Genomic DNA, 26,620 nt, shown 5'->3' with positions numbered 1-26,620 from the left:
GTAACAAGCAAAATGTGATAAAACTAACGCTCAGGACCCCATTCGATGAGTATATGCTAAGGTCCCACGACTGTAGTCTAAAACATATATGTGCGTTTATTTGTTCATTGTGTGCTGAAAAGTGTATAATACTACATTTACCTACATAAAGCTTTTTTGACTTCATGAGAAGTTTTGAATGTTCTTCTACTGCCTCTTTGTGTGTTTATTGTTGTGTGTCCTTTTGTTACGAGACATTAGTGTCTATTAACTATCATTTACGATATTACATTCAAAGAGCTTCTGTATAGTTTTAGAACAACAGTTGTCGTGTTTTGTTAGTCTGCACTGATACAGTCATGGCGATGTTTTCTTAATGCTTTTATATTAGCCTTGCGCAAAGTCTGCCGCATCGCGGCGCTGTTGACTAGCCTCGCTTCTGAGTTTTGTGACGTCATTGAGGTCACGTGCAATCGTGATGCTAAAAAACCCCTCAAATTTGCTGAACATCGTTGTTATGCCTGAAACTCATTGACAAGTAGACAGAATCTAATAATAGTATTCTTTTTGTGTCGTCAATTGCAGTCTTGTTTGTTGTTCACCATGTACATGTAGTGCCTAGTGGTGCATAGGTCAGTAAGTTTCCTTGCTGTTTCTACAGTATATTTTTACAGGGACAGGTTACTAGACTGTACCCCCATTTTACGGGTGCAGCCCCAACCGAGATGCCTTGCCTGTCCAAGGAGTCTACTCTGTTTGAAAATTCCCCAGCCTCTACAGTAGCTAACGATTTCTATAAATAAACAACACTGTCACATTGTAACTTGTACACTTTGTGTATTCAGGCTATAAGCAACAACAAAAAGGCTCCGACCATGAGGCGTCGCCAAAAATTCTCCCCAATGGCATGAACATCAAAGTACAATTCAGATCTACAACTCGATACAATCTAGTCAAGTCTTGTCAACATACAACTGATTATAACTTTACCGATTAAAATTCAAATCTTACCGAACATATAAAGCACCTGCTCATGACCTATTTTCTTTCACTTTAAGTTTATACACTGCATGATTTTTGTTAACGTCAAGTCACCACGTTATATCATGTTGAGATGTTTCCCACTTCAGAAATATCTTGTTACCTCTCAGAACCTGTTTGTAGGTTAATATATCTTTCGAACAACATAGATACCATATCTAAACCAGCGTAAATGTATCACATTGATAACATCATCATTTTTACTATACCGTCAACTACGACAAAAATAGATTGTGTATATAGCTCTGAGCTTTTCATATCTCTTAAGATCTCTTGCCTTTTTTCTTCAGTATGTACGAAGTATATACTTTGTCTTAAGTTCGTTTTTCTCTCTCTCTTATGTGTACAGGGTCTTTTTTGAGGTCGCAATACTGTAGATAGCTAATAGTATGTAGCCGGTAGTTGACAGTGTCCTTTTCTGACGAAGTTTACTGGCTCTTCAATATCTTAGCAGAGAGTTTATATTGTCGTTTTACGATAAACTGGTCCCTTAACACTTGAAGGTGTAGTAGATGGCGTTACATTTTCACAAACATACATGTATGAAGCAGTTGTAGTGATGCTATAACAGGCAACAGTTATAGAATGAGTTTCAGACCTGGTAAATTGCAGTCACCTTTGGCCACAAGACAACAAGAGTTGATACCAATACGCAATTGCCTTCTATGTCAGACTCGAAGGAAATCATAATATGTGAATTGGTGTTTGAATCACTAAAATTGTGGTGACATACAAGTTCAGCGTTAGAGTTTATAATCCACGATCAGTATATTTTCTCTGGTGTATATGTTGCTCACAATGCTCTGGTATCTAGCTTTGTGTCTTTTGTATCTGGCTTAACAGCCGTTGTGTTGTTATCATTGCAGCATCACACGATGTCGTTCAGGTTATGATTTTCGATGTTATCACGTGAAGTCCCAAAGTATTCGAGCTACATGCAGGAAAATGTCCAATAGTAAAGATAAATCTTGATTGATATTGATGAGAGATATGTCAGTATTAAACCTATTGTTCAACCGTCAAACGTCCCTCACTTTCAATAATTTTAAAGCAAATAACTTCTGACGCCGTTCCTTTATGTTGGACATAGTTTTTGAAAGTCAATTCCAAGTCAAGTAATGGATTACGTCCCAAATGCAATCACTCCAACAATTAGCATAAATGTCGATAAACGGCAAAGCATAAACAACTCGTCATCATAAACAATACAGGACTTACAGAATCACCCAGGTTTACCATAAAGGAATACAAGTAGCAATAGCCTGTTATATATCATGTTCTTAGGTTGGCAACTCCGGTCATCAATACGACTAGCTTAGCGCGTGTACCGCACACGACGCCTGTTATCATCTCTTGAGTTACGACAGAAACGCCACCCTGCGATCGATTTCGGAACTACACACAAAGAAACGCTCTCCCTATAGTCTACTCCTCAGCACACGCCATCAACGGTTAGACAGAGAGACGAGGGACAGTGCTGCACAGTGCTAACGGTTAGGCGTAGGATGTCTGGTGTTCGGGCAAACGAGTATCACTGTTGGCTGCGGTTGTTCGGATAGTAGCGCCCTCATGCGGCGTCCCCACGCTATGACCCCACGATGTATTCCATCACACACTTGTAGGTACATTCTGGCACTGTCGTTTCCTGTAGGGTAGAAATGATTGAAAGTTAATTGCAAGTTCTTGCCCATGGGCTAATTGCAAATACATTTAACATGAAAAAGAATGGACAGAATGTGAACAATATATTATTCTTGAACTCTAGTTTAACCACTGACACTGAATTCTAACTTATTACTTAACGACATTGGGGCCCTGAGGGCGCCACAAACTATCTGCTGCATTTGATCCACTGCTCACCGAGTCATGTGTCTGCAATCTGCATATATATATATTAAAGTGACGTCTTGGAATAGGTGGAATCATCCCTTGATAAAGGCTGGTGTTGTACGGTTGAAATTTTGTAAAGGCCAATTTTGTGTCGGCGATTGCAGTTGAAAGATCCCATTCCCGATAACATTAAGACTTAACCTGACAACACAAGCTTGTTGCACACCTGCGTTTTAGAAAATAATTTCAGATTGGTCAATTTTAAAGAAAATGACTGGGTCTAATTCCCACGGCTAGCAACAGCCGTGTCGAGTCTCTTCAAATTTGTTGTACTGTAAAATTTAATGCAGAAATGTTCGCCGTAGTTTTATTTTGTCCAATACTTTAGCAGTACGTGACTATAGCGCTGCCGCAACACCCCATTTTCGCCTTAGCGCGAAATAAAAACCATGCGAACTTAGATGCATTTACAATATCTATACAATGGCACTGTCGTTTCCTGTAGGGTAGAAATAACAGCTTCAATTAATTAACGACATCGGGGCCTTGAAAAGAGACCACAAAGTATCTGCTACATTTGATCCACTGCTTGGACTTGCCCACATTTTCGAATGATCAGCTCCAGTCTTTGTCAAGGAATGAGCAATCAAGGAATGACAATGTGGGTAAGTTTTTGTGTTGGCAATTGCAGTTCAACTTTGATTCAGAGTTATACATCTCTTTTTTGACGTGCAACAAAAGTTTAAAAGCCGGTTTATGATTTTTATTATCTTACCTGATAAGCACGTTTGAGTCGAGCCGCGAGGTGGAGAGCCTCCCCCTTCATCTTGCACATCTCGTCCGCCTCCTGCCCCTCCACCTCGGCCAGCATGTCGCACACCTCCGCCAGGTCGTACTTCATCGCGCGGTCACACGTGGAGGACGAGATGCCATGCGCCGAACCCTGTATACACATATGGAAAGGTAGAATTGTCGTTAGGTTTGTTGGTCAAAGTTAACAATCATTTGTAAAAGCAATTGTCCAGACGTTTAGGCTACACTTGTTTTTGATGACGTGTATCTTCTGTAAGGCAGCAGAACGTTGCAGAGATGTCTGGTCAAGTGTTGAAGTTTTTTTCCACAAGTGTGATTTCATTTTCCACACGAACTTGAACTTAAACCTAAACCACAATGCATCACGGCTCCGCAATGCGCACTCGGAACTATGAGATGGCTTATCAGTTATTTTTAGTTATGAGTTCTCGGCAACGGGTTACAGTCAAAACCTTAACCTTCTCCCTGCTGCCTAACTATGTAACTAATAGGGAATCGGGTGCCAAACGGTTACTTCAGAGTGCTAGAGGTTAAAAGAGTTGAATCTGTGTCTGGTGTACTCACACACTGATAGCAGGCCTCGTGTCTGTTGCACACAGCCGTGAAGTACTCCTTGTACGGTCCGGAGGAGAGGGGACTGTCGTCCTCAATCAGATGGCAATCCGACACGTTCACTGGACAGAGTGGAGGGGACACTACAGCGACAGGGGAAAACAGTTGCGCGTTAATCACAAGTAATACAAAGGGAAGATACAAGTTCTCATGCTGAATGTTCTCAAGTCACCAGTCAAAAACTGTGAAAAATGAGTAAAGATTTAGCCAAAATCAAGTCCAAATGTCCACAACAATGTTTTCTACACATGACAGGCACATACACTGCAGTCTTTCACCTTAGAGGGGAAAATTCACCCTAAAGTATTGAATACTACGTATATTGCAATACAGGCTTGTAAGTACTAGGGAGCACCAACTGCAACCTCGTTTTGATGTATGACCCCGAGCTGACCCCTGGACATCAGAAATGGCCGTCGTAATATTAGCAAGAGGTCCATTGCAAAGACGAATTGAGAGGAGACGTGATGAGAGGGAATACAAGCTTCGTCACAGCTTTGGGACCACATTCTTCTCATCTATCAATCAATCAATCGATCAATCGATCAATTATTCCTTTGTTCAATCTAAAATCAACTATTAAGAATACGCCTAATCGCGAATACATCGACAGGGCCCCAAGTATTTAACACACTTGATAAAGAAAGAGTGTAACGTACATGTACCTGCTTCAGTTGCTCTAAGAAGATCCTCCACCTTGTCCAGAAACGACTCCACTCGATCCTCGTCTAGTTCGAGATCGTCTTCCTCCTCGGGACTCCTCGGTTCGTCTTCGGCTGTTTCCGGAGGGCTGTCGGGGTACCCGTCGGGATAGTCTTCAACCACGTCGACTGTCATTGCACACAACAAGGAAGAAACGATGAGAAAGAAACCAACGCACACTTCTTGAATCTACTCAAATATGAAGGTATTTTTTAAATTAATGATTCTGACTTAACTACTTATAGTTATAAAGGTCTGAAGTAATAAATCTATATTCATACTAAATAGTTCTACAGCCATATATGTGCGTTTCGTATTTTCAGACTCCTACCAGTCTCTATTCTGCACATTCTAAGATGAAGTAAAGGAGCCACTTGAACGTGAAGCGCGGTTAACAGGCTCCCATTTTCAGGGATCGCCGCATAAGTGTTCGTATTATTTTTTTGGTTGCTGTAGCCATACAATTCATCTTTATCGTTCCCTTGATGTTATTTGTCAACTTTGTGCCTGTACACGCCCTGTCCTTATTTCTTGTGTAAAACGCGGCTAATGAGGTCCCTGGTAGAATCTACTCCATCATCTTCATCTGGTAAATCTAGACAGTCTCAACTAACTCAACTACATTCCCAGTCCATGTCTGTCCATATGTACGTGTGTAGGCGACGTGCGTGGGTAGATGACTAGATGGCCCAGATACGCGCGTGTGACTCAACAGATGATTGCTTTTTAAAATCCCATTACTTTTCCCAGTATGTCGACATGTAGGCACGGAAATGAGGATACCGGACGGCTTTCCGAGAGATCCCTTCATGGTGCATCATACAGGTTGGCCACGCCACAGTCATGTGGTGGCGTTTGACGTCAGTGTCTCGTTTATCGAAACGACCCTCTTTGTCTCTGTGGCAACACCTGACAGTCACACGGTTTTGTTACCGGTAGTATGGCGTCAGTGTCTCGTTGATAAGAACGACCCTCTTTGTCTTTGTGACTGTCACATGGCTATGGCTAGCATTAAGCCTATGTCTAGTAGACAGATAGAAACGACCCTCTTTGTTTTTGTGGCAAGAACTGACTCACAAGGCTTTGGTTACTAGTATTGTTAATGTCAGTGTCTCGTTGATAGAAACGACTCTCTTTGTCTTTGTCTTTGTGGCAACAAATGACTGTCACAGGGCTTTGGATAATTAGTCTAGTAATATTAACGTCAGTGTCTCGTTTATCGAAACGACTTCTATGTCTTTGTGGTAACTACTGACTGTCACATGGCTTTGGTCAGTATTACGGCAATGTCTAGTTCATCGAAACAACCCTCTTTGTCTTTGTTGCAACTACTGACTGTCACACGGCTATGGTTGGCATTACGTCAATGTCTAGTTGATAGAAACGACCCTCTTTGTCTTTGTGGCAACAAATGACAGTCACACGATTTTGTTACCGGTAGTATGGCGTCAGTGTCTCGTTGATAAAAACGACCCTCTTTGTCTTTGTAACTGTCACATGGCTATGGCTAGTATTAAGCCTATGTCTAGTAGACTGATAGAAACGACCCTCTTTATTTTTGTGGCAAGAACTGACTCACAAGGCTTTGGCTACTAGTATTGTTAATGTCAGTGTCTCGTTGATTGAAACGACCCTCTTTATTTTTGTGGCAAGAACTGACTCACAAGGCTTTGGTTACTAGTATTGTTAATGTCAGTGTCTCGTTGATTGAAACGACCCTCTTTATTTTTGTGGCAAGAACTGACTCACAAGGCTTTGGTTACTAGTATTGTTAATGTCAGTGTCTCGTTGATAGAAACGACTCTCTTTGTCTTTGTGGCAACAAATGACTGTCACAAGGCTTTGGTTGATTAGTCTAGTAATATCAACGTCAGTATCTCGTTTATCGAAATGACCCTCTATTTCTTTGTGGCAACACCTGACTGTCACACGGTTTTGTTACTGGTAGTATGGCGTCAGTGTCTCGTTGATAAAAACGACCCTCTTTGTCTTTGTGACTGTCACAAGGCTATGGCTAGTATTAAGCCAATGTCTAGTAGACTGATAGAAACGACCCTCTTTGTTTTTGTGGCAAGAACTGACAGTCACAAGGCTTTGGTTACTAGTATTGTTAATATCAGTGTCTCGTTGATAGAAACGACCCTCTTTGTCTTTGTGGCAACAAATGACCGTCACAAGGCTTTGGTTGATTAGTCTAGTAATATCAACGTCAGTATCTCGTTTATCGAAATGACCCTCTATTTCTTTGTGGCAACACCTGAATGTCACACGGTTTTGTTACTGGTAGTATGGCGTCAGTGTCTCGTTGATAAAAACGACCCTCTTTGTCTTTGTGACTGTCACATGGCTATGGCTAGTATTAAGCCAATGTCTAGTAGACTTATAGAAACGACCCTCTTTGTTTTTGTGGCAAGAACTGACAGTCACAAGGCTTTGGTTACTAGTATTGTTAATATCAGTGTCTCGTTGATAGAAACGAACCTCCTTGTCTTTGTGGCAACAAATGACCGTCACAAGGCTTTGGTTGATTAGTCTAGTAATATCAACGTCAGTATCTCGTTTATCGAAATGACCCTCTATTTCTTTGTGGCAACAACTGACAGTCACGCGGATTTGGTAACTAGTATTATGACGACATTGTCTTGTTGATGGAACGACCTTCTTTGTCTTTGGGGCAACAACTGACTAGTACTGTCACAAGGCTTTGGCTACTAGAAGTACTTTAACACCTCGTTGATCGAAACGGCCTTCCATGTCTACTAACTGTCACATGGCCTCCATTAGTACACTACAAATGCAATTTGAATAGAGGAACTGCTACCAATCTTAATGTGGACCGTAGAATTCATCGCTGTTTCCTCTTAACGTTGACAGAATTGATTTTCTAACAACACGCGGTATCGTTTGTACTGACGTCACGTCCGGTATTATCATGGGACTATTATACGTATTGACGTCATTGGGTGGGCGGTTGTCTTTTCAGGAGCCTTCCAAATGGGACTTTTAATATTTAATGTTTTGTATCATATTACAGTGAGTGTAGCGTACTACATGTACTGTGGGCAACATAAATGTGCGGCCTTGGTGTGTCCTTAAGGTCATAGCACTAACCCTCACCTTGATACATCATAGTGATTATTTGGGCGTAGCTTATATGAGATAATTAGATGACTCGATAAAGTGAAATGGAAATAACTTGCGTGTGTTGTATGTTGGTGTGGCTGTATGGGTGTGTGTGTGTGTGTGCTCTTGCGCGTATGTGTAATACTATGTTTATGTGTATGTGTTTGTGTATGTGTGTGTGTGCAACTGTTCGTGTGCATGTGTGTGTGTGTGTGTGTGTGTGTGTGTGTGTGTGTGTGTATGCGTGTGTGTGTGTGTATGCGTGTGTGTATTCTTAAGTACCACATAAGAATATGAAAATGTCACAAACGCCTTTACGTTTAATGACAACATTACTCTTACGGCCATTTCTTACCTTTCTTTTCGTCGTTCGTGTCGTAGACGGCGTCCAGCGAGTACGGGTCCTCAGCGTCATTGTTTTCCTCTTCGTCGCTAGGCAACTCGCCATTTTCCTTCAAAATGTCGTAGTAGTTCACGGGCAGTTTGTCGTCATCCTTGTCTCCACCGCCCTCTCCCTCATCCTCATCTTCATCCTCTTCGTCTTGGAAAAGCCGCTTCCTCTGCAGAATGTCGATGTTGTTGTGTGTGTACCCTTCTAGAGGATTTTTGTCGGCCCTGTTGTCAATTTTCTGCTCTTCTTTGAAGGTCGGTTCCTCTGACTCCTCTCCGCCTCCGAACATGCCGTCTTCCCGTCTTTCATCGTCCTCGGCATCTTCTTCGTCTATGAGTTCGTCCAGTACCTTTTCCGCTGCAGTAGCCAGCTCGGGATACTCTCTCAGCAGATCCTCGGCCATTTTCTCGTACTTGTCTAAGTCTTCTTCATCGTCTTCTTCTGTGTCTTCAGCGTCGACGACGTTGGCCGGAATCTGGTCTTCATACAGCGCGTCCAGTAGTTTGTCGTTTCTTTCGTTGCGAGTCAGGAAGCTTTCGTAGTCATCGTCCTGTTGGTCGTCTCGGGCAGTGTTGGTCCATTCGGGTTGGCTACTTCGTTCTTGGTATCTTTCGTCATCTTCGTAAGGCCAGTACGCCTGATCTGGGCCGTACGTGTCCATCATGTCTTCCACAGAAGAGGGGTATTTCTCTCTCTGATAGGGCTCGTACCCAGTGTATCCTGCGGCCACGTCGTTCCCAGGATGACGCCAACTCACTTTGCCCTGGTCTCCAGGACGCTCCAGTGCCTTTTTGGCCGCTCCTAGATCTTGAACTCCGTAAGCGCCGCCTTTATTCCAGTCGTCCAGTTCTTCCGTGTCATCCCTTCTGTCCTCCCATCCGCGTTCTTCTTCTCTCGGCTTCCCTAGGTTGCTCCAGAACATATTGTATGCACGATGGTAGGCGTCGTTGTCTCTTGTTCTCTTTGTCGTCTTCCTTGGATCGTAATCTTCCAACATGTTTACTTCTTCGCCGTCATAGTAGCCATCGGAGCGTCTGGTGTCCTCTTGTAGGCCGAGGTAGTCTAGGAGGGCGGCATACTCCTCCGGGCTGATGGCATCTTCTGGCTCGGAGATCTGGGGTTCAGGGTCAGTATCGGGAAGGTCAGGGTACAGCTGGTCAAGGTCATACTTCTCGTCACCTCGTCGGTCTACTTCGTCGTACTGCTGACGAGGGTAGCTGTTGTAGGGGAGCTCCAGGGAGCGAGTGTCGGCTGGGAGTGGTTCGTAGTCTGGGTAGGACAGCTGGCCGTTGATTTCGTTTGAAGGGATCTCCTCGGTATCGTCATACTCCGGATACTCGAAGTCGTAGGCAGGAAGGTTGAACCGTCCGTCCTCAGCTCTCTCTGCTTCCTCTTCCTTTTCTTCTTCTTTAGCTAAAGCCTCCTCCCTCCTTGCCTCCTCTTCGTCGAGTAGCTCGGTTAACGTTTCAACAACAGCTTCCTTCTCCGCCTCCTCCTCCGCCTCCTTCTCCGCAGCCTCTTCCGCCGCCTTCTCTTCCTCCAGCTCTTGTACACGTAGCAGAGCTTTCAGAAGGTTGTCGTCCACCGCGCTGTTTCGGTACGCCGTTCGGTAAGGGATGGCCGACGAGAGGGAAACAAGGAGCGAGGTGGCCGCGAGCAGGAGCAGCAGGTAACGGCAATCCATGGCTGTCTCACCCACCTCTCAAGCTACCTGTTAGGACGAGAAACACAACTGGAGTAAGCCTTATGGTGTGGTAATAGTAGAGCGTAATTGGGACGGTGACGACATCATACTGCTCTGCTTCACATCAGGACTTTTATCATGCGCCTATTCATTCTCACCGATTGATGACAATTTGATTCACAGAGAGAAGAATAATGCCAATGACGTCAATGAAGAAATTTTGTCGAGACTTGAAAGCGTGTCTTTGGTTGCCATGGCTAAATGCTTTTGATACCAGTGCAAGTGGTTCTCAGATGAACACGCTGAAAGGACTTCATCAGCGACATTGAAAGCCCTGACCTATTTAATTGGATGCTTTTTTTATAATATTCTCTTTGCACATTCGACACGTGTATCACGTGAATGGGGATCTCATATTTCTGACGACGGAATGGCATCGGGGACAGTACAGATATATTTCTTTTTGATGATTTTGCTTATGATGGCGAACCAGCAATGTTTGACACGAATATCATGATCATTTCAACGGTAATCTCATATTTCTGACGACAGAAGAGCATCAGGCACAGTACAGAGATATTTCCCTTTGCCTTTTTTCTTATAATGGCGATGGTCCTATTTTTGAAGTAACATAAAAACTAGTGTGCCCAAATTCGAAATAGTCCTTCATTTTACCAAATATCACAAAGTTCCGCCCACAGCTATGCTACACCCCCTTGCAACTCGCCCACTAATCCAAATATGCTACCAGTGATGATGATGCAAAATATCTTATTCTTGTTGGTAGCTAACACGGAACTCTGAAGAAGACTTTTGTGCGGGACCTATGAAAATTCGCTGCGCTGACTGTGTTCAGTCGTTCAGACCCCTGTAGTGTCTCATAGCACATAGGGCAGCAAGTTCCCTTGCTGTTTCAGCGGCAGGGTATATTACAGGGAGGGTTGGCACCTCCTCGAACACGAACCCCAATTTTACGTCCCCTCCGAAAAACGAGTGCAGCCCCAACCGAGATGTACCCAACCCAGGATAGAACCGGGGTTTCCAAGTCAGCAACTAATCAGAACCATGAGTTCAACTGTCGGGTTGAGCTACAGTACTTGCAAGGATGCTCCTGAAGCTGTATACGTACTACGTATACAGTGGCATCCTTGAAAGACAGTTTAATCATGCATAAGATATGACATACCAATGATTGCTTTCAAATACAACCCAACAGGCCCTCTTGGTAGACCCAGAAAAAGGTGGAAGGGATAACATAAAAGAAACATTAACAAAGTACAGCCTGGCAGACCAGACAGACTTGAGGAGGAGGGGGTCTTTCAAGACCGAGAAGAATGGAGAAGGCGATGCTCTCAACTGACAGGCCCTGAGGCCAACCTGGGGAAGATGTAAGTAACTAAGATATGATATGATATGATATGATACTGCAAAAAAACAGGAATAATGATACGTGACCTACAATGGACAGTGACTTGAATAGAGATCACGCGTGGTTTTAAGAGCAATGCTGAAGATTGAGCTCATGAAGGCCACGTTTTATCCATTCACGTGTCAGTGCCATTGGATTCGTGACACCTATTCTTTTCTGTCTCCTTTCATGAAGGCTAATTGCCAGGGATAGTTAGAGCTGTCCCCAGCTGATGAGTGGTCTGTACTAATACATTTTCTAATGGAGTTCTTACTCATGACGTAGGTTCAATCTATGATACTGGTTCCAACTATGTACTCCTTCCTATTCTTCTCTTTATTGAATCGCTTAATGCAAAAACGTAGGCTTCTAAAGCAACAGAGATTTGATTCGATTGACCTATTTGGCTGTGAAAAAAGTACAGCCAGGGCTATCCAACTACCCGAAGGCTATTATAAAGGGGTCTCCCTGGTAACTGAACAATATTCAATATTCCATACAAAATACATATGAACGCGTGCACAAAACACAAGTCTAACATACATAGAAAAAAAAGGAATAATAATTTACAAAACTAGCACAAAACTAAAGCGCATATGAAAAAAAATACACGGGACTAAGCTTTATAAATAGCATAATTAGACTAAGCAACATAAATTTACAGAGGGCAGTCAGGTTAGTTCAAATGAAGCAAAAGTACCTCTGGGCAGAATAACATCTTGTTAATACTAGCTATCAACGTTTTCATAAATCGGTCAGTTCAGTGCAACATGTCAGCCTGCTTCGATTATCCATTTTCCCAGCTGTTGATCTATAGTAATGGTCTGACATCGTGACCTCCGGAAGTCTAACGAGACGGTACGGTGCTACTTCCAACTACTGATATGGATTGGGAAACTTCGTTGACGTTACACAATTGGGCTATGATTTATCAAATAGATCTGTGATGGGGCAAAGGTTCTGGCCTCTTTCAGAAAGATTTGAAACATTTCTGAAGGTTAGGAATAGTTTTAGCACCAACCATCCCTTTATAGGTCTCGGTTCTCAGTGATTGATATCGACTAGATAAGCCTGTTGACGTTGCAAACTGGGCTGAGGTCAGACAATTTATCTTTGACTGGGTGAAGGCCTGGCATCTTCCAAGGAAAGTGTTGGACCATTCCGGGAAGGTAGGAATAGTACTAGTTTCAGCAAACATTTTGATCTCACTAACATGCAACAACATGATTCTATCGGGACTATGCCGGTTACAAAGCTGGCTGGATGATTAAGAATGACAGCAATGACCTGCTATATTCACAGTATTTTCACGAGGGCGGTGCAAAACTTTAATATCTAGTCAGACACTTGTCATATATATGTATATATATATGGCTCATTTAAGTAGATGTCGTCAGTCTTTTTGCCTTTGGGAAATAAATGTGCTGAGCTATAATCTTTGATAGACATCTTGTAGACCGGAGTTTTGGCTACAGCACTAGTAAATCCGTTTTAAAGTGCGACACTTTGTACCCTTGGGATGGCAATCACCGTAAAGAATTTCTAACGGGCTTTCCATGTCCAATGTCAAGGATAGTCGTGCTAAACGTATGATCCTTAAAAATCACGAACAACAAGTTAAGTGCCGTCGTAGTGATTTACCACGTACGATAAGCATTGGCATTGACAGATGACACCAAAATGCTTTCATGTTTTTGCCCCGATATAAAGTATCCCTGTCTTACTTCAGCAACATGTTAGAACATGCTTCAATGAATTATTGGTCACCACGCATGGACTGGCAATGGTAATGCATCAGCGAGATTATATCTATCACATGGGGCATGTTATCGCTCTGGGCATTGCTTGGAAGGTAATGTTGTCACATGTTGGGAATACGATTTTGTGCCCTTGCCAAGGATAGAATTCCAGATCACGATTCAGATTTTGATGCAATCATGACCACATTTATAATAAATGTTGCTTCCAAGAAGTCATCGACTTGAGTCGGTCTTTCTTACATATTCAAAAGAACATCGTCATTGGTTTTGTTACCATGACACCTGGTACATTCATTGATCGTGAATTCTAAAAAGACGTGTTTTGGTTGAAAATATTTGGTAACAATATCAATGACGTCATTCTTTGAATATGTCAGGACATATTCAAAGAATGACGTCATTGATATTGTTACCATGGCACCTGATACATTCATTGATCGTGAATTCTAAAAAAAAGACGTGTTTTTGATTTAAAATATTTCCCTTGATCGACTCTGTATGTATAAAATGATCATGGAAACTTTATTACTGTCGTATTTTCAACGTCATCGTCCCATAAGGATCTCCCACCTCAATCCACCTGGTGTTCTAATAACCCGTCGGCGTAATGTACTGCGACGAGTCAGCATTATCCATATTGACATTCTAAAGCCAGCTACACACCTTGCATACGCACATGTTGCTTTCAAAGGAGGTGAAAACGTGATAGGAATATCTGCCCTTGGCAACAGTTGTATCAAACTTTGATCCTATCAATGCCCCAAGCGTGTACGTAGGTGTGTGTTTTTGCACGCAAAGGCTTTGTTTATTTGAGGCAGTCTTTACAAAATCGTGCAGATCATGTAGCGAAGTGAATTCATACAGATCCTATATCAATAATTAAAACATACCACAAAAACATGCCACATTGGAAAGTATCGAGGCAAATTTGGCATATATATTGGTAACATGTAAGCATAAATGCTCTATAGTATCTGTGCAAACGTTCTATACTAGTTTTTTTTTTCTATTTAAAAATGAAGCCGTATCTGATCATAGACAACTCGGAGATCTGGAACCAGCTAGCTCACTGAAAAGCTTATATTTCGATGGTCGTCATAGGAAAGACAGACTACATGCTGGTTCATATTGTTCTAGCTCTTTTAGACAAGCACAATGGACCATGGCTTTACCCCTTGTACTAGCGTGCAAATTGGGTGAGCGACAATGACTGCGATTCGAACTTTCAACCTCCAGGTCCATAGACAGTCACAACTCACCCCTCGCCCACGCAAGGACAATACGCCAGTGATTACTGATTTATGATAGCTAGTTGTTCACATATTTCTCCAAGGTATCATTGACCTACAGGGGCCAAAAGGAGTCGCTATAGATACATACAATTGGTTTCGTTGACTGGCAAGAAACCACAATTACGTACGCATTCCGTACAATTGCGTACGCAAGTTAAAAGTTACGACCCAATACACAACTGTACCTTGGAGTGATTTTTTTTCCAATGAGAGGAAAACTAAGTGCCAATTAAACCCGAGTATAGCACCCTAGTGTCTAATGAGGCAGACCATTACCTCAGAGTCACAGCGGAGCATACAAGCGTCCATCTACATTTTATCGCTCTTCACCATGGCCAACCCCGCGTTACGTATCAGACCTGGTTTGTAAGCGGGGTTATTTTGCTGCCAAATGTATGTACATGTATAACCATGACCATATACATAGGCATATACGTATACATATACATACATTGGTTCGTATACATTTGATAATAGGAAACAAAGTCTTCGGGAGATCTGCATGCAGCAACGATGAGGCCTGCTGGCAGAATGCCAAATAAGGGCACACATGTGTCGTTTATTGGTCATACGTCTTCACGTTCCATGCCCGATCATCTCCCATATTGTCTGTGCGTGGACTGAAAGAATTGGCCTAATTATGTCTTTGATAATTGATAATTGACATTTGAATTAGTCTCAGCCAGACTAACTACGTCGGCTATAGGGAGGGTATTTACCAGGGGAGTTTGGCCACCAGAGAGTTTCATTCTTTAACCTTACTGTGGACTGACTCTCCTGGCCAATTATTCCCCTTTTTACCGAATTCTACGACCCATACCCCCGTAGGAAGGCCTCGTGGAGGCTACATTTGAATCCACTTGGGGTGGCAGATGCATTGCGTCATCGGCTTAGTTACTGAGTAGGTCCATCAGATCAATATTCAGTCGGGCCCTTGAGATTCAATTTACTTCTAATATTCAAAGGAATGTCCAAAATTGTCCCGAGCATTTCACACCTTAACGATCAATAAAAATCTGCCCTGCTTAAGTCACCAGGGCCATGCATCTACCAAGACGTCGGACAATTTATCTTATCAAAACCACAGTAAAGACCTCAAACCCTTAAATAGCTAAAGTAGAAATTGCTTCGGAAGAGTTTTTACACCAATTTTACATATCTACATGCATGTGATTCATTTTTACCTCTCTCTGTTACGTATGTCATTGTTAATTTTAATTGCAATTAGCCCTCATGCATAAGGGTATTGCCCACTAATTGCAGAAAGGGTGGGGGCACTCCGTCTTTCACTGCAGTTTGTATTCTGGAGCAGTATTCATGAGAAAAGTCCCTTTTCCTACTTGTCAACATTATGCTGTACTATCTGTATTCTTTGTCTATATACTGCTTCATGTTAAAATTAGCCCTCGAGAGTCTTTTTTATTATACATGCTACACATTTGTTATTTCACGAACGCCAAGAGTCATGTTGCGACTAGCCCGCGGGGAAAAATTCTATGGTTAATAATATCAGTCTGTAGCTGGTTAGATTTTGTTTTCATTTCGAAAAAGTACAAGAGACCTTTACGTAACAACTCTGTCATTTCACGAACGCCCTGAAACAACAGCTTCAAAACCCATTAGCCAAAGGTACTGAGTCGAGACGGCTGCAATTACCGAGTCAATTTTGTTCAAAGTAATAGTGTGCCCTCCCAGTATTCCATTCATTCCCCTTGAAGCTAAGCGGAGGAAACGAAGTGATGCAGCCAATTTCCAAAGTTTCGCCCACGTCCTGCCATGGGTTATAAAGGACGCCGGCGTGAGGCTACGATAGAGATAAGAGTTACTTTTTTAACAGTTGCAATTGTGTGTAATAGAGTAGTATGTGGTCCACGAGCACACTTCATCAGTTTAACGACAACGTTTATCTGGTAAAAGAATGGAAGCCTGTCTGCCTACGTGCACAGGCCAGAAACTGGCCCCTTACTTTCCAGGTGGATCCCCTAATTAATAAGAAGTCCTGTCCCTTGCCCTAGCCTCTGCTTCCCGAATGTTTAACCCAGTGTCCTTCACAGTCTGGTCTTTCCATCTCTTAGGTGGTCTTCCCCAGGGTCTGGGGGTAGCGAACTCAAGAATGGAAGAATTCACAAGAATGGAAGCACGAGACTAGTTTGACGTTGCTTCCTCTAAGAGGTTCCTCAATTATCAGCAACGTTGTCCATCAGCTTCAAAGTTCATCTCTGTTGTTTGAATTTAATCAGGATTTAAGTAATTTCCAACACAGAGGGAAAGTAGTGGGGCTTAAGCCAAAGTTTTCAATCGAACAGCACCACTCTTTATCAAGGTATGAGCAATCCACCCTTTCTATGACTTTATGCAGATAGAACACGTGGCTCGATGAGCAATGGATCAGAAGTTGAAATAGTTTTAGTCTCCATTGAATGGTCAAGCTAATACGGCATTACCTAATTATAACGTATGTTGCTATACCACAATATCCAGTGCTAGCACATTTTACGCATTGTAAAACTACAAAGAGGCCCATGTCTTGGCTGAGCATCTGTTCAGCATTGCGGGCAGATTTATCTCCAACAGGATCCGTGTTACGGGGCACTTAACGTTAAGTACACCTCACCATATTACCCGGAGATGGCTATCACCTTAATTACAATCCTTCTTCCTCTTGCCTTTCTCTCCATCGTTTTCGGCGCTACAAAGTCATACTTTATGAAGAGGACTGGGATTTGCAATACAAAGAATTAGTCACATTTTCGACTGTACCATACCAGTCGTTGTCAAGGAATGAATCCACTGTTTGTATGGAATTAATTTATACAGTTTGCAGACACGTGACTTGATGAGCAGCGGACCAAATTGCATCAGATAGTTTGTGGCGTCCTCCGTCTCTTGTCAGGGGTGATTGTATTACAGCATGTTATGTTATACTGAAAATTACATAACCTGTGTCATGATTATGATATGAAAAATACGATATGGTTGAAAACATTTCACTGTCCTTAAGTTTCAAGACTGGACGCTTTTAAATCCAAGGGACTGAGAGACACTGGTACACTGCGCAATTGGTTGATTATGTTGCAAGGTGAAAGTGTCACAAAATGACTGCCTCTGCGCCGAAGCTGCCAGGGCTGTGATGTATGCAGTACCTCGCAGGGAGTATGTCGTCTAGCCAATCTCTGATTATCAACAGCGCTAATCTCGGAATGATGCTGACTGGAACGCTCCCCGAGAATCTCAAGGGACCGATCGCACGGCACCACCTGTTGTGTCGGTTGACTAACTCTAATCAAACATTGTCAACCGTGTTTCAGCTTTAATTTCATATTCCTACATCGAGGTTTTCTTTCGTGAAACACCTAGCTTCAGTGCATAGTGAACCAGTCAGTATTGCTCTGATAAAGATGACAGACAGTCATCGAAACGTCGGCTCTTGTAAAATACTTGGTTGTGAATAAAAGAACTTTGCTATTCAGTCATTCTCCAACCTGATGACATTATTCACGGATGACTACAAGATCCATTCTGTTCTTTTTACGGCGGTAGATATCAAGTATATACGATTGTCTATTTCCCAATTTCACGTAAGTGTTGCTGATTCTGTGGCGAGACGTCAAAGTGCCTTGACGCAGAAAGATGAATAAATACGACACATCTAGTTGCAATGAGTTGCCGACAATTAAATCTCACAAAGAATCAACCCACGGAGTTGCCCACAAGCTTACATTTCAATTCTTTTCACTGCGGGGTTTTCTACAAACTAATCAGGGGAGCATTTGTTACATAAGAACGCTTACATCACACCATCAGTATCCTAATTACCTTTACGTGAAATTTGACCCAAATAAAGGGATTAACTGTACGTCATTTCACGCATCATCTTTTTCGCCTCAAGCTTGAGTACCTATCAAACATCATCTTTGCTGAGTTTTTGACGCATGTGATGACGTTTGAACGGAAAACGCAGACGTCTCCAGCTGAAAAAATGTGTTTGTGTCCTTTTTATGGTGCAGCTAGGTACCTGTCAGCTGTGACGTTCTATTACTGAGAATGCCAAAACTTATTAATGGCCCGATTCACACACATATATTTTCTGAGTCGACGCTGAGTCGGGCAAAACTGTTTTCAGTGTTGCAGGATTTTTATGCATCATCGTCATCTAATGGATCTGTATCTGGAACCGTGGACAAGTCCTGCAGTTGCAACGAGTCTATTTTCATTTTACGCCTAGTAGATTAGAAAAGGCTTTCCCGATACTGTTGCTGTTACTTTCTTGGGAAAATTCAAGTTCTCTTACTTTTCCCTCAACATCTGAACTTTAAATACATGCACGTTATCTAAGAGATGCAAGCAGTAGATGGAATCCTTATTCCATCCAGGTATAAAAAAATGGGTACCTAACTTCGGTTGGGGAGGTAAAATGCGGTGGAAGGAGAGGGATGGGCTCAACTCCCAATACCGTGCCCTATTCACCATGGGCTAACAACCCACTATCCCTCCGCCCAAAAAAAGGGACCTTTACTCTTTATCCTTTATTAAGGGCTGGAAAGAATCTACCATATTCTTCCGATAATATCTTCCCTTCAAAAACGCTCATGTCATCTACGAGGTGCGTGTAGGAGATTGAGTAATGCGCATGCGGGGCCAGTATGGTTATGGTGATTAGGCACTTCGTTTATCTAAAAAAGGATTATGTAAAAGCACTTAGTGTGTTTTCGTTAACGGTAAGCACAGTTGAGAAGAATCCTGCCCAATCTTTCCATAACATAAATGTCATCGACGAAACGCGTGTTGTGGATGAAATTATGTGCATGCGTGACCTGTATGGTTATTATTAGTAGACACTTTCTCGCTCTTGGTACATTTACGAAACATGATAGGAGAGCACTCAGTGTCTTTTTGTAAAGGGTAAGCACTTTCACTCCAGCACTTTTACTTAAGTGCTTTCACACGTGGCGTTGGATAACCCTCGCCACCTGCGCACGGATTTGGGTGGATTAGAATATATTCATCGAGACTTATTTTCGCAATATTTGTATCATTCTGATTTGATTTGATTCTATTAGAATTGCAACGGTACAATACACATGGAACACAGGCAGCTATTGTTGGTGTCGTGACTCACACATAATATACCCGTTTGTACACCTGGGTTGGGTGAGGATAGTCGTGTCAAGTGCCTTTTCCCAAGGGCAAAACCTCGGTGTCGTCCCGGGACCGCTGGGTTCTGAGCCAAAAATCCTACTGTTTCGCCACACGACCCCACGTTCAGTCCATGATACGTTATCCAAGTCTACTAAAACAACTAGGGCAATGTTACCACACATTGTTCCTACATCCGTCAGCCACTCTTGAAATATGGACAAGCCATTTACTTATCTATCGGTGTGGCTGAGACACAGGTACATGTACAGAAAGGTTGCCAAACAACAGGTAGCTATTGTCAAGGGATAACCTTTGATAGACTAACGGTTAAGAAATATAGGAGAAACTAGCGATGTAGACATGTTGGACAGGACAAACTATTGGTGAAGTGCTTAAGTTCCATACACTATGGCATATGGATTAGGCAGAGATTAACTTTAATCGGGTTGATCTTTAAAAATCCCTGAAGTTCTATGAGATTAATTGAGAGGGGGCGGACGACTTTCAAAAATGAAAAGTCAGGAAAAAGTCAAAGGCTTCCCTCACAAAACACCCACTCTATATCTTGCCTCCGACTCCTTCCGGCTGTTTTCTTTTTCACGTTCTTCTCGGCCAGCAATGAGAGTAGAAATGCAATAAGAAAACGGTAGCTTGAAAAAAGAAACAGCCGGAAGGAGTCTGCAATATAGTCTGTAATACGTAAAGCAAGGTCTCGGTGAAAACCGTTGCATCTCTTTAAAACCACATCGAATGTAAACCCAAAACGCCATAGATAATGCGGTCGGTACCCTCATTTTTGTATCAGACATGTAGTCGCTGTAGACGTAGGCATGAGCTCACTTATTTTCATTAAAGGCTCACCTACCAGTGCCTTCTTGGAGGTCAACTTATTCAAACAGGATTCTCTCCTGGCGCCAGTTCATATAACGTATTTTGCTTCACGTAACGGCTGACTCTGAAATGATGCGGTATTCATGATCAGCATGACAGCGACGGCCATATTAGTCCGTTATCAGAACCAGCGGCACTTCACGTAGCATTACTGTTTGCACATGTTGTGATGGCTTAGCTGTCATATCATATAGAATATGTGTCAGACCTGATCATATTTTCTACGGAGAATGACCGTTGCACTGTTTCTTTGAGAAAAAAGAGACAGGGAAATCTTATGGACGGGAAACTGCGTCTCAAACGATTACGAATTTTATGCTCTACACTTTTCGAAGATGGTCTTGATCGCCACACGTCATAGACCGCGGCTCTTAGGAAATCTAGGTCTGATGTTAAAAATGATGTTTGTAGTGTTTGTGTGAGTAGTTGTCCATCAATTTCCATCCTTAGCAACCTGGTCTGTTAAGAAAATAACACTCTCCTCTGGTCTTGTGTCTCCCTTTAGGCAAACCGACTATCCTGGCCAATCAGTAACTCTATTTTTGCCTAATTCTTCTATCCATAACCCATCAGGAAGGCCTAGTGAAGGCCGTAGCGCAGAGCAACGTGATGGGATGACGTCAAACTTGCCATTCAACCAGACCAGAAGAATCGGTATCTCTTGCGAGCCAGTTTCCTTGAAGCGTGCTGAAATACGTCTGCACGTCATATACATGACCTTGTGTAATTCCCGTGTCTCATGTGAGTGATCATATTCTGCTAGGCTGTTTTTACTCTTTATAGATTACTTCAGGCGGCGATGGAGCCGACGCAGGTCGTTGCGTGTTCAGGGAATTTGTCTGACAGTTTGATGAAAACATCCTCCCATTTCGTCGACAGACCGGAGTTCTCCAGGCGATTAGATTCTACAGATAGGATATATTTCCCGAAGGAGTACTGTCATGTCGTCTTCCCTTACAGTTCTAAGAAAAAAAGGCACCATAACGTCCTGTGGGATCTCGCCGGTATTAGGCGTAAAAGCTGGTCGATTTATACAATACTGCTCGCCTTTATGTATTTTCAATGTATGTATATATATAGAAAATTTCCACTGACTTCAATTTCAGAAACCGCTGTTGAATCATCAACAGTTTAATGTATAGACGTTGTAGATGAGGCTACGCCTAACATTTTCATCCTTCTCAATTCAAACTAGGGCTGCTGATATAATGAGTACTTTCCATTCACATGTCACATACACGTGCAGGCCAACGGTGCTATTTCTACAACTCGAGGGCCTTGCCAAGTAGTGTTCATGCCTGTCGCATTGATTTACATGACGCATGGGGAGGGCACTTGCTCTGCTTAATAATACTGCGCGGGTAACAGGTCTCCTATGTAATGATCGCGCATTCAATCCCAAATCCTACATGATGCGTTTGGATGAGCGCACTGCAATAGGGTTGAATTTGGAAGGTGGCTGGCGCCGTGACGAAACCAAATGGAAGTACATCCCATCTATATAGCCCCCTCATAAAGATTTTGAAATAATATGTCGCGTCAAACCGATTCAACTCCAGGATTGGATTGCGTTTTTCGTCCAAATCTCTCCGATCTGTCCTACACCACTAAAACTGACATTTGAATATTTCTCATCCCTTTAAGGTACTACTAACCAATTTGCTGGCGGCGAAAATTTCAATACCTATGAGAACATGAGAAAAAATATAGAAGATGAACCCTTTGGTAAATGGTACCATCAACCATAGGATTAATGTGATAAATGAGACTCAGTATGTAGAATTTTACTGATCTGTTTAAAGTAGGGTGATCTATATCGATTATGGACTTGTAAATACCCACAGAGTGTTGTATATAGAGCGTTTCAATGTGATATCACATCGCTGTCCTCGTCGCCATATTGGCGTCCCAATTTACATCCCAGTGAATCATAAGATCTTTAAAGTTCTCCAATATTCTCTATCAAACTCCTACAGTTTAAAGAATAGAAGCTCAAAAGAATACTTGATAATACCAACTTGCCGATGGAACATAAGAATGAAGGCTTGAGGTACGATGAATTAAAATGCAAATCAAGCACATCAACGTTACATGGCATGCAGCACCTGTCTGCCTCATTGATATGGCAAGTGTGTAAAAACGCTTTATATCATTAGTACTCATGCCTCGGTATCAGTCTATGGATATCTGGCCGGATAAGGGAATAAGTCACGATGAAGGATTCTCCGATCATGGTTTCCATAAAAGGTACGGATGCAGTGTGTTATTTTTATCTGGCCTCACCATATGTGCACTTTCCCCCAATTCAATTAGATCGGCGTGTTGCTTTACGATGGGGATACAAACAACACCGACTCATCCATTTCCGTTTGACATGAGTCACGACATCATGAAAGCCGCTGTAAGCTGAAGGCAAGCCCCTTGTGTGTGTGTATGTGGGGGTTCCAAAACGCAGGCTGTAAAAAAGATTTAAAGGTGATGACTGGAAAGTAGGGGCGGGGTTATCTGGGTTCAGAAAAAGAGAAGATAAAAAAAATTTTCGTCACTTCCTGAGCTTATTGCATCGTGAGTTAACCGATGCGTTAAGCTCGGGTGATTAGCTTTCTTTAGTTGAAGACTTTAGTTTTTTTTCTAAATTTCAAAAACAAGGACAGTCCAGTAACGTTTAGGACGGCTTTCTTGCTGCTGTGCCACAATGTAGATGCGTTAAGAAGTTAGCTGTAGTACAATTCATAAAGCCCCAAAGAAGGCAGTCGGTTGATAAAATAGAAATATAGCTAACAACCCAGGATATATTGATGTACTGGCCTGATGAATCTAATTACGCTTTTTGAAACCCCCTTTACATTTTTCGCGTACAAGTTATCCGTGTAGATGCGTTAAGAATAAGTATACTAGTGCAGTTCATCAATCCCCAAAGAAGGTAGTCAAAAGGTTATCTAAACGTCGACAGACAAAATCCATATAGCTAACAACCCAGGATATATTGATGTACTGGCCCGATGAATCTAATTACGCTTTTTGAAAACCCCTTTACATTTTTCGCGTACAAGTTATCCGTGTAGATGCGTTAAGAATAAGTATACTAGTGCAGTTCATCAATCCCCGAAGAAGGTAGTCAAAAGGTTATCTAAACGTCGGCAGATAAAATCTATATACCTAAGAACCCAGGATATATTGATGTACCGATCTGATGAAACCATTTACGCTTTTTGAAAACCCCTTAATGTTTTTCACGTACAAGTTATCCATGTAGATGTGTTAAAAAGAAGTACAATTCATCAAGCACCGAAGAAGATGGTCAATAGGTTACCTTTACGTCGGTAGATAAAATCTATATAGCTAAGAACCCGGGATATATTAATGTACCGATCTGATGAAACCATTTACGCTTTTTGAAAACCCCTTTATTACTTGACGTACATGTGAAGCACCATAGCAGGTTGAATGGAGACGCTACCCTTCGTTGACTCCTTTATTGCACCGACAGCCGGTCCACGTAATTGCGTCGGTCGGTCTTCACAACAAGAAATATAATTCCTTTCATTCCCTCTTCCTGTATCACTAGCATGAATCAGACCTTTACATAAGCAAGTGGCTTTGCCGTGGGCGAAAAAGATCTATTACGTAGATATCTGTGAAGCACCGTTTCCCGAGAATAACCTATAAATAGAGAAAATAGCTAAATCCCTCAAGTCACATAAGCTCTTAAAGGATCAAAGATCTCTACTTCAGAAAGGTTAAAGAGTTTTGCGGTGAACGCGATATCCTTTGGGGCTTTGATGTATTTTATGGGCTTCGTGTTTGTTGCCGGTAGCAGCGTTGCATTAGCATTGGTTTCATCTGGCATTCATTTCGAAAGTGAAAGTAAATATCAGTAAATATCAAGACCAAAGATGGTAATGCTCCTAGCAAACTGTGGGATTTTGTCGTGTGAACCCGCACGTTCGCCAATACATTTCAAATACTCTCATGTGTGAACAAATGCAGATATGGCTACAAAAAAGACTTCGGATAAAATACTTGGAACTAAAAGAAAAATAAATGCACGGCAATATTTCAATTATGTATGATAATAGGAGCATATAAGTGAAATACTTATGGATTGACCATGACTTGGAGAAATACAAAATATCTTGCTCGGGACTAGAATAAGAATTAATGCACACCAACCTGTCAATGATATATGAGTATAAAAAGCGAAATACTTATTCATTGAATTGGGGAACTTGCTTGGAAATAAAAGAAGAATTATGCACACCCATTTGGCAATGATATAGAAGCATAAAAAGTTAAATACTTGAATTGGGGATAAGTAGAAAATATATTTCCCAGGGGATAAAGGATGTGATTTTATGAGGGCGAGGGCGAAATGTATGTTCTGCCTCCAAAATAGGCGATTATTTTTCGGCTTAGGTAATTATAATTCGGGTGTGACCGGGAAGAATCGTAAAATTAAATGCTTGTGACAGAAAATCGAATTTGCCAATTTACGTCCATTAGAGAGTCACCATTTTACGACACCTGCTCGATTCTTTACTTTACTGCGATGTGTAAAAACGGCAAATAGAATTTCATGAAGCCTAGGGTCTGCCTTACTCTCCCGTGCATACAAATCACGTCTGCTGACAGGAAACATGGCCGCGCAAGCTCCTACGGCAACGGAATCAAAAACATCACGAACAAAGCCACTTCCCTTTAAAATCCCAAGAGCTTCATTGCTTTGGAGATCTGAGAGCAAATATGGCCGAAGCCGTACTGTAGAGCTTTGCTGCGCTATGGCGTAGCGCTTCCGTTCAACCACCTGTGGCTGAGAACAACATCGGGGCGGAGTAGAAACCCGCCATATGGCACGGCCGGATGGGGAGGATAGCGCCGACAAAATCATCAAATAACCCCTTACAAAAGCGTAAAATACCACGCTTGACTTCTAATGAGTAACGGTAACGGTTCTTATGGTGCTTTGGGTAAAGCTGTCCGGATATTTGGCAAAAAATGCACTCTTTCGAACGTGAGAAAAGATGGGAAAGTAATGGCGGACGGGCTCATCATATCTGAGATTTTATTCCGTCCTCGTATTGTCACTCGTATTCCGTGGATAGTCTTGAAGTTGATTACAACATAACCATATATAAGATTATATTCCTTCCTCATATTTTCACTCGCATCCAATGGGCAGTCTTTAAGTTGATTATAAAATAACCTTACGGGCAGAACCCGAAATATACAGGTGTGCCCACGATAGGAAGGAGAATTCGTAATAACATTTCCTCCTTCCCCCTCTGCAGGGGTGTTCTCTGCAAATAGCCGTTAGTGTCCGTTTGTTATCTGAAGCACATAAATGTCTGGAGCCGGGGGAAATATAGCCGCAGAGATGCAGAGTGGGCGATGCGTATCGCCTATATAACGCACTTCCGCGCCGACGGTTTTTGCTGTAAAATACGGTCCACTCCCCCCTTAACAACCACTACAAGTCACCCGTTAGGTTTCATTGCCTTTACATACCGTCTCACGAATGTGTCAGCCCGGCACATTTCCAGCGATATTTCTTTCTTGCTTTGGGTATTGAAAGATGTAGATTCTGTATACAGTCGAGACTTGTCGACGTGATTCAGAAGACATAGTATTCATCTAGCATCAGCTATGCGCTAAGAGTTCAAAGCATTTCTTTTAAAAATGAGAAAAAATGCATTCATACGTTTCAGCTCGTCATCCGCCAATCATACACAGTAAGCGGTTGAACATAGATAATATAATACACAATTTAGACTATACTGATGAGGGTTTGGAACCTCTGGGACTTACCGACCGGAATTCTTGGAGAGGAAACGCCGTGGCTCCGTCCCTTCAGCGGCTCGGCGTCGTGCACTCTGTCTCCTACAGCGTCCTCCCTCCTCCACAAGCCACCGACCGGAAGCTGGCCGCCGACGTCACTGTTGCATCCGGTCCCCCGCC

The 26,620-nt window shown here is 42.4% G+C and overlaps 1 protein-coding gene across 4 annotated transcripts; it reads right to left on the bottom strand.

Moving 5' to 3' along the window:
* Positions 1 to 796: 796 nt before the first annotated feature.
* LOC136422978 (uncharacterized) lies at positions 797 to 26,620 on the bottom strand. Of its 4 annotated transcripts, none has more exons than XM_066410945.1 (6): positions 26,475 to 26,616; positions 8,456 to 10,202; positions 4,935 to 5,105; positions 4,228 to 4,358; positions 3,626 to 3,793; positions 797 to 2,665 (listed from the first exon to the last, which is right to left on the bottom strand). In XM_066410945.1, the coding sequence occupies exons 2-6, from the start codon at positions 10,173 to 10,175 to the stop codon at positions 2,606 to 2,608; spliced, it is 2,250 nt and encodes a 749-aa protein (XP_066267042.1). In that variant the 5' UTR covers positions 10,176 to 10,202; positions 26,475 to 26,616; the 3' UTR covers positions 797 to 2,605. The 4 variants fall into 4 exon arrangements, with proteins under 4 accessions (XP_066267042.1, XP_066267041.1, XP_066267044.1 ...); XM_066410944.1 differs by having other exon boundaries at positions 26,471 to 26,614; XM_066410947.1 differs by having other exon boundaries at positions 4,941 to 5,105; positions 26,471 to 26,614.

Source organism: Branchiostoma lanceolatum, chromosome 17, assembly GCF_035083965.1.
Source record: "Branchiostoma lanceolatum isolate klBraLanc5 chromosome 17, klBraLanc5.hap2, whole genome shotgun sequence".
Classification (NCBI taxonomy): Eukaryota; Metazoa; Chordata; class Leptocardii; order Amphioxiformes; family Branchiostomatidae; genus Branchiostoma; species Branchiostoma lanceolatum.
The sequence above is the reverse complement of the archived record's forward strand: the minus strand, read 5'-3'. Positions and strand labels throughout refer to the sequence as shown.

What these genes read in the sequence shown, in the direction of transcription:
- LOC136422978 (XM_066410945.1), bottom strand. Translation starts at nt 10,175, where the DNA reads ATGGATTGCCGTTACCTGCTGCTCCTGCTCGCGGCCACCTCGCTCCTT. An exon ending in ACGAGGCCTGCTATCAGTGT is followed by an intron (nt 3,794 to 4,227) that starts GTGAGTACACCA and finishes ATGTGTATACAG; the next exon opens with GGTTCGGCGCATGGCATCTC. An exon ending in GACTCAAACGTGCTTATCAG is followed by an intron (nt 2,666 to 3,625) that starts GTAAGATAATAA and finishes TCTACCCTACAG; the next exon opens with GAAACGACAGTGCCAGAATG.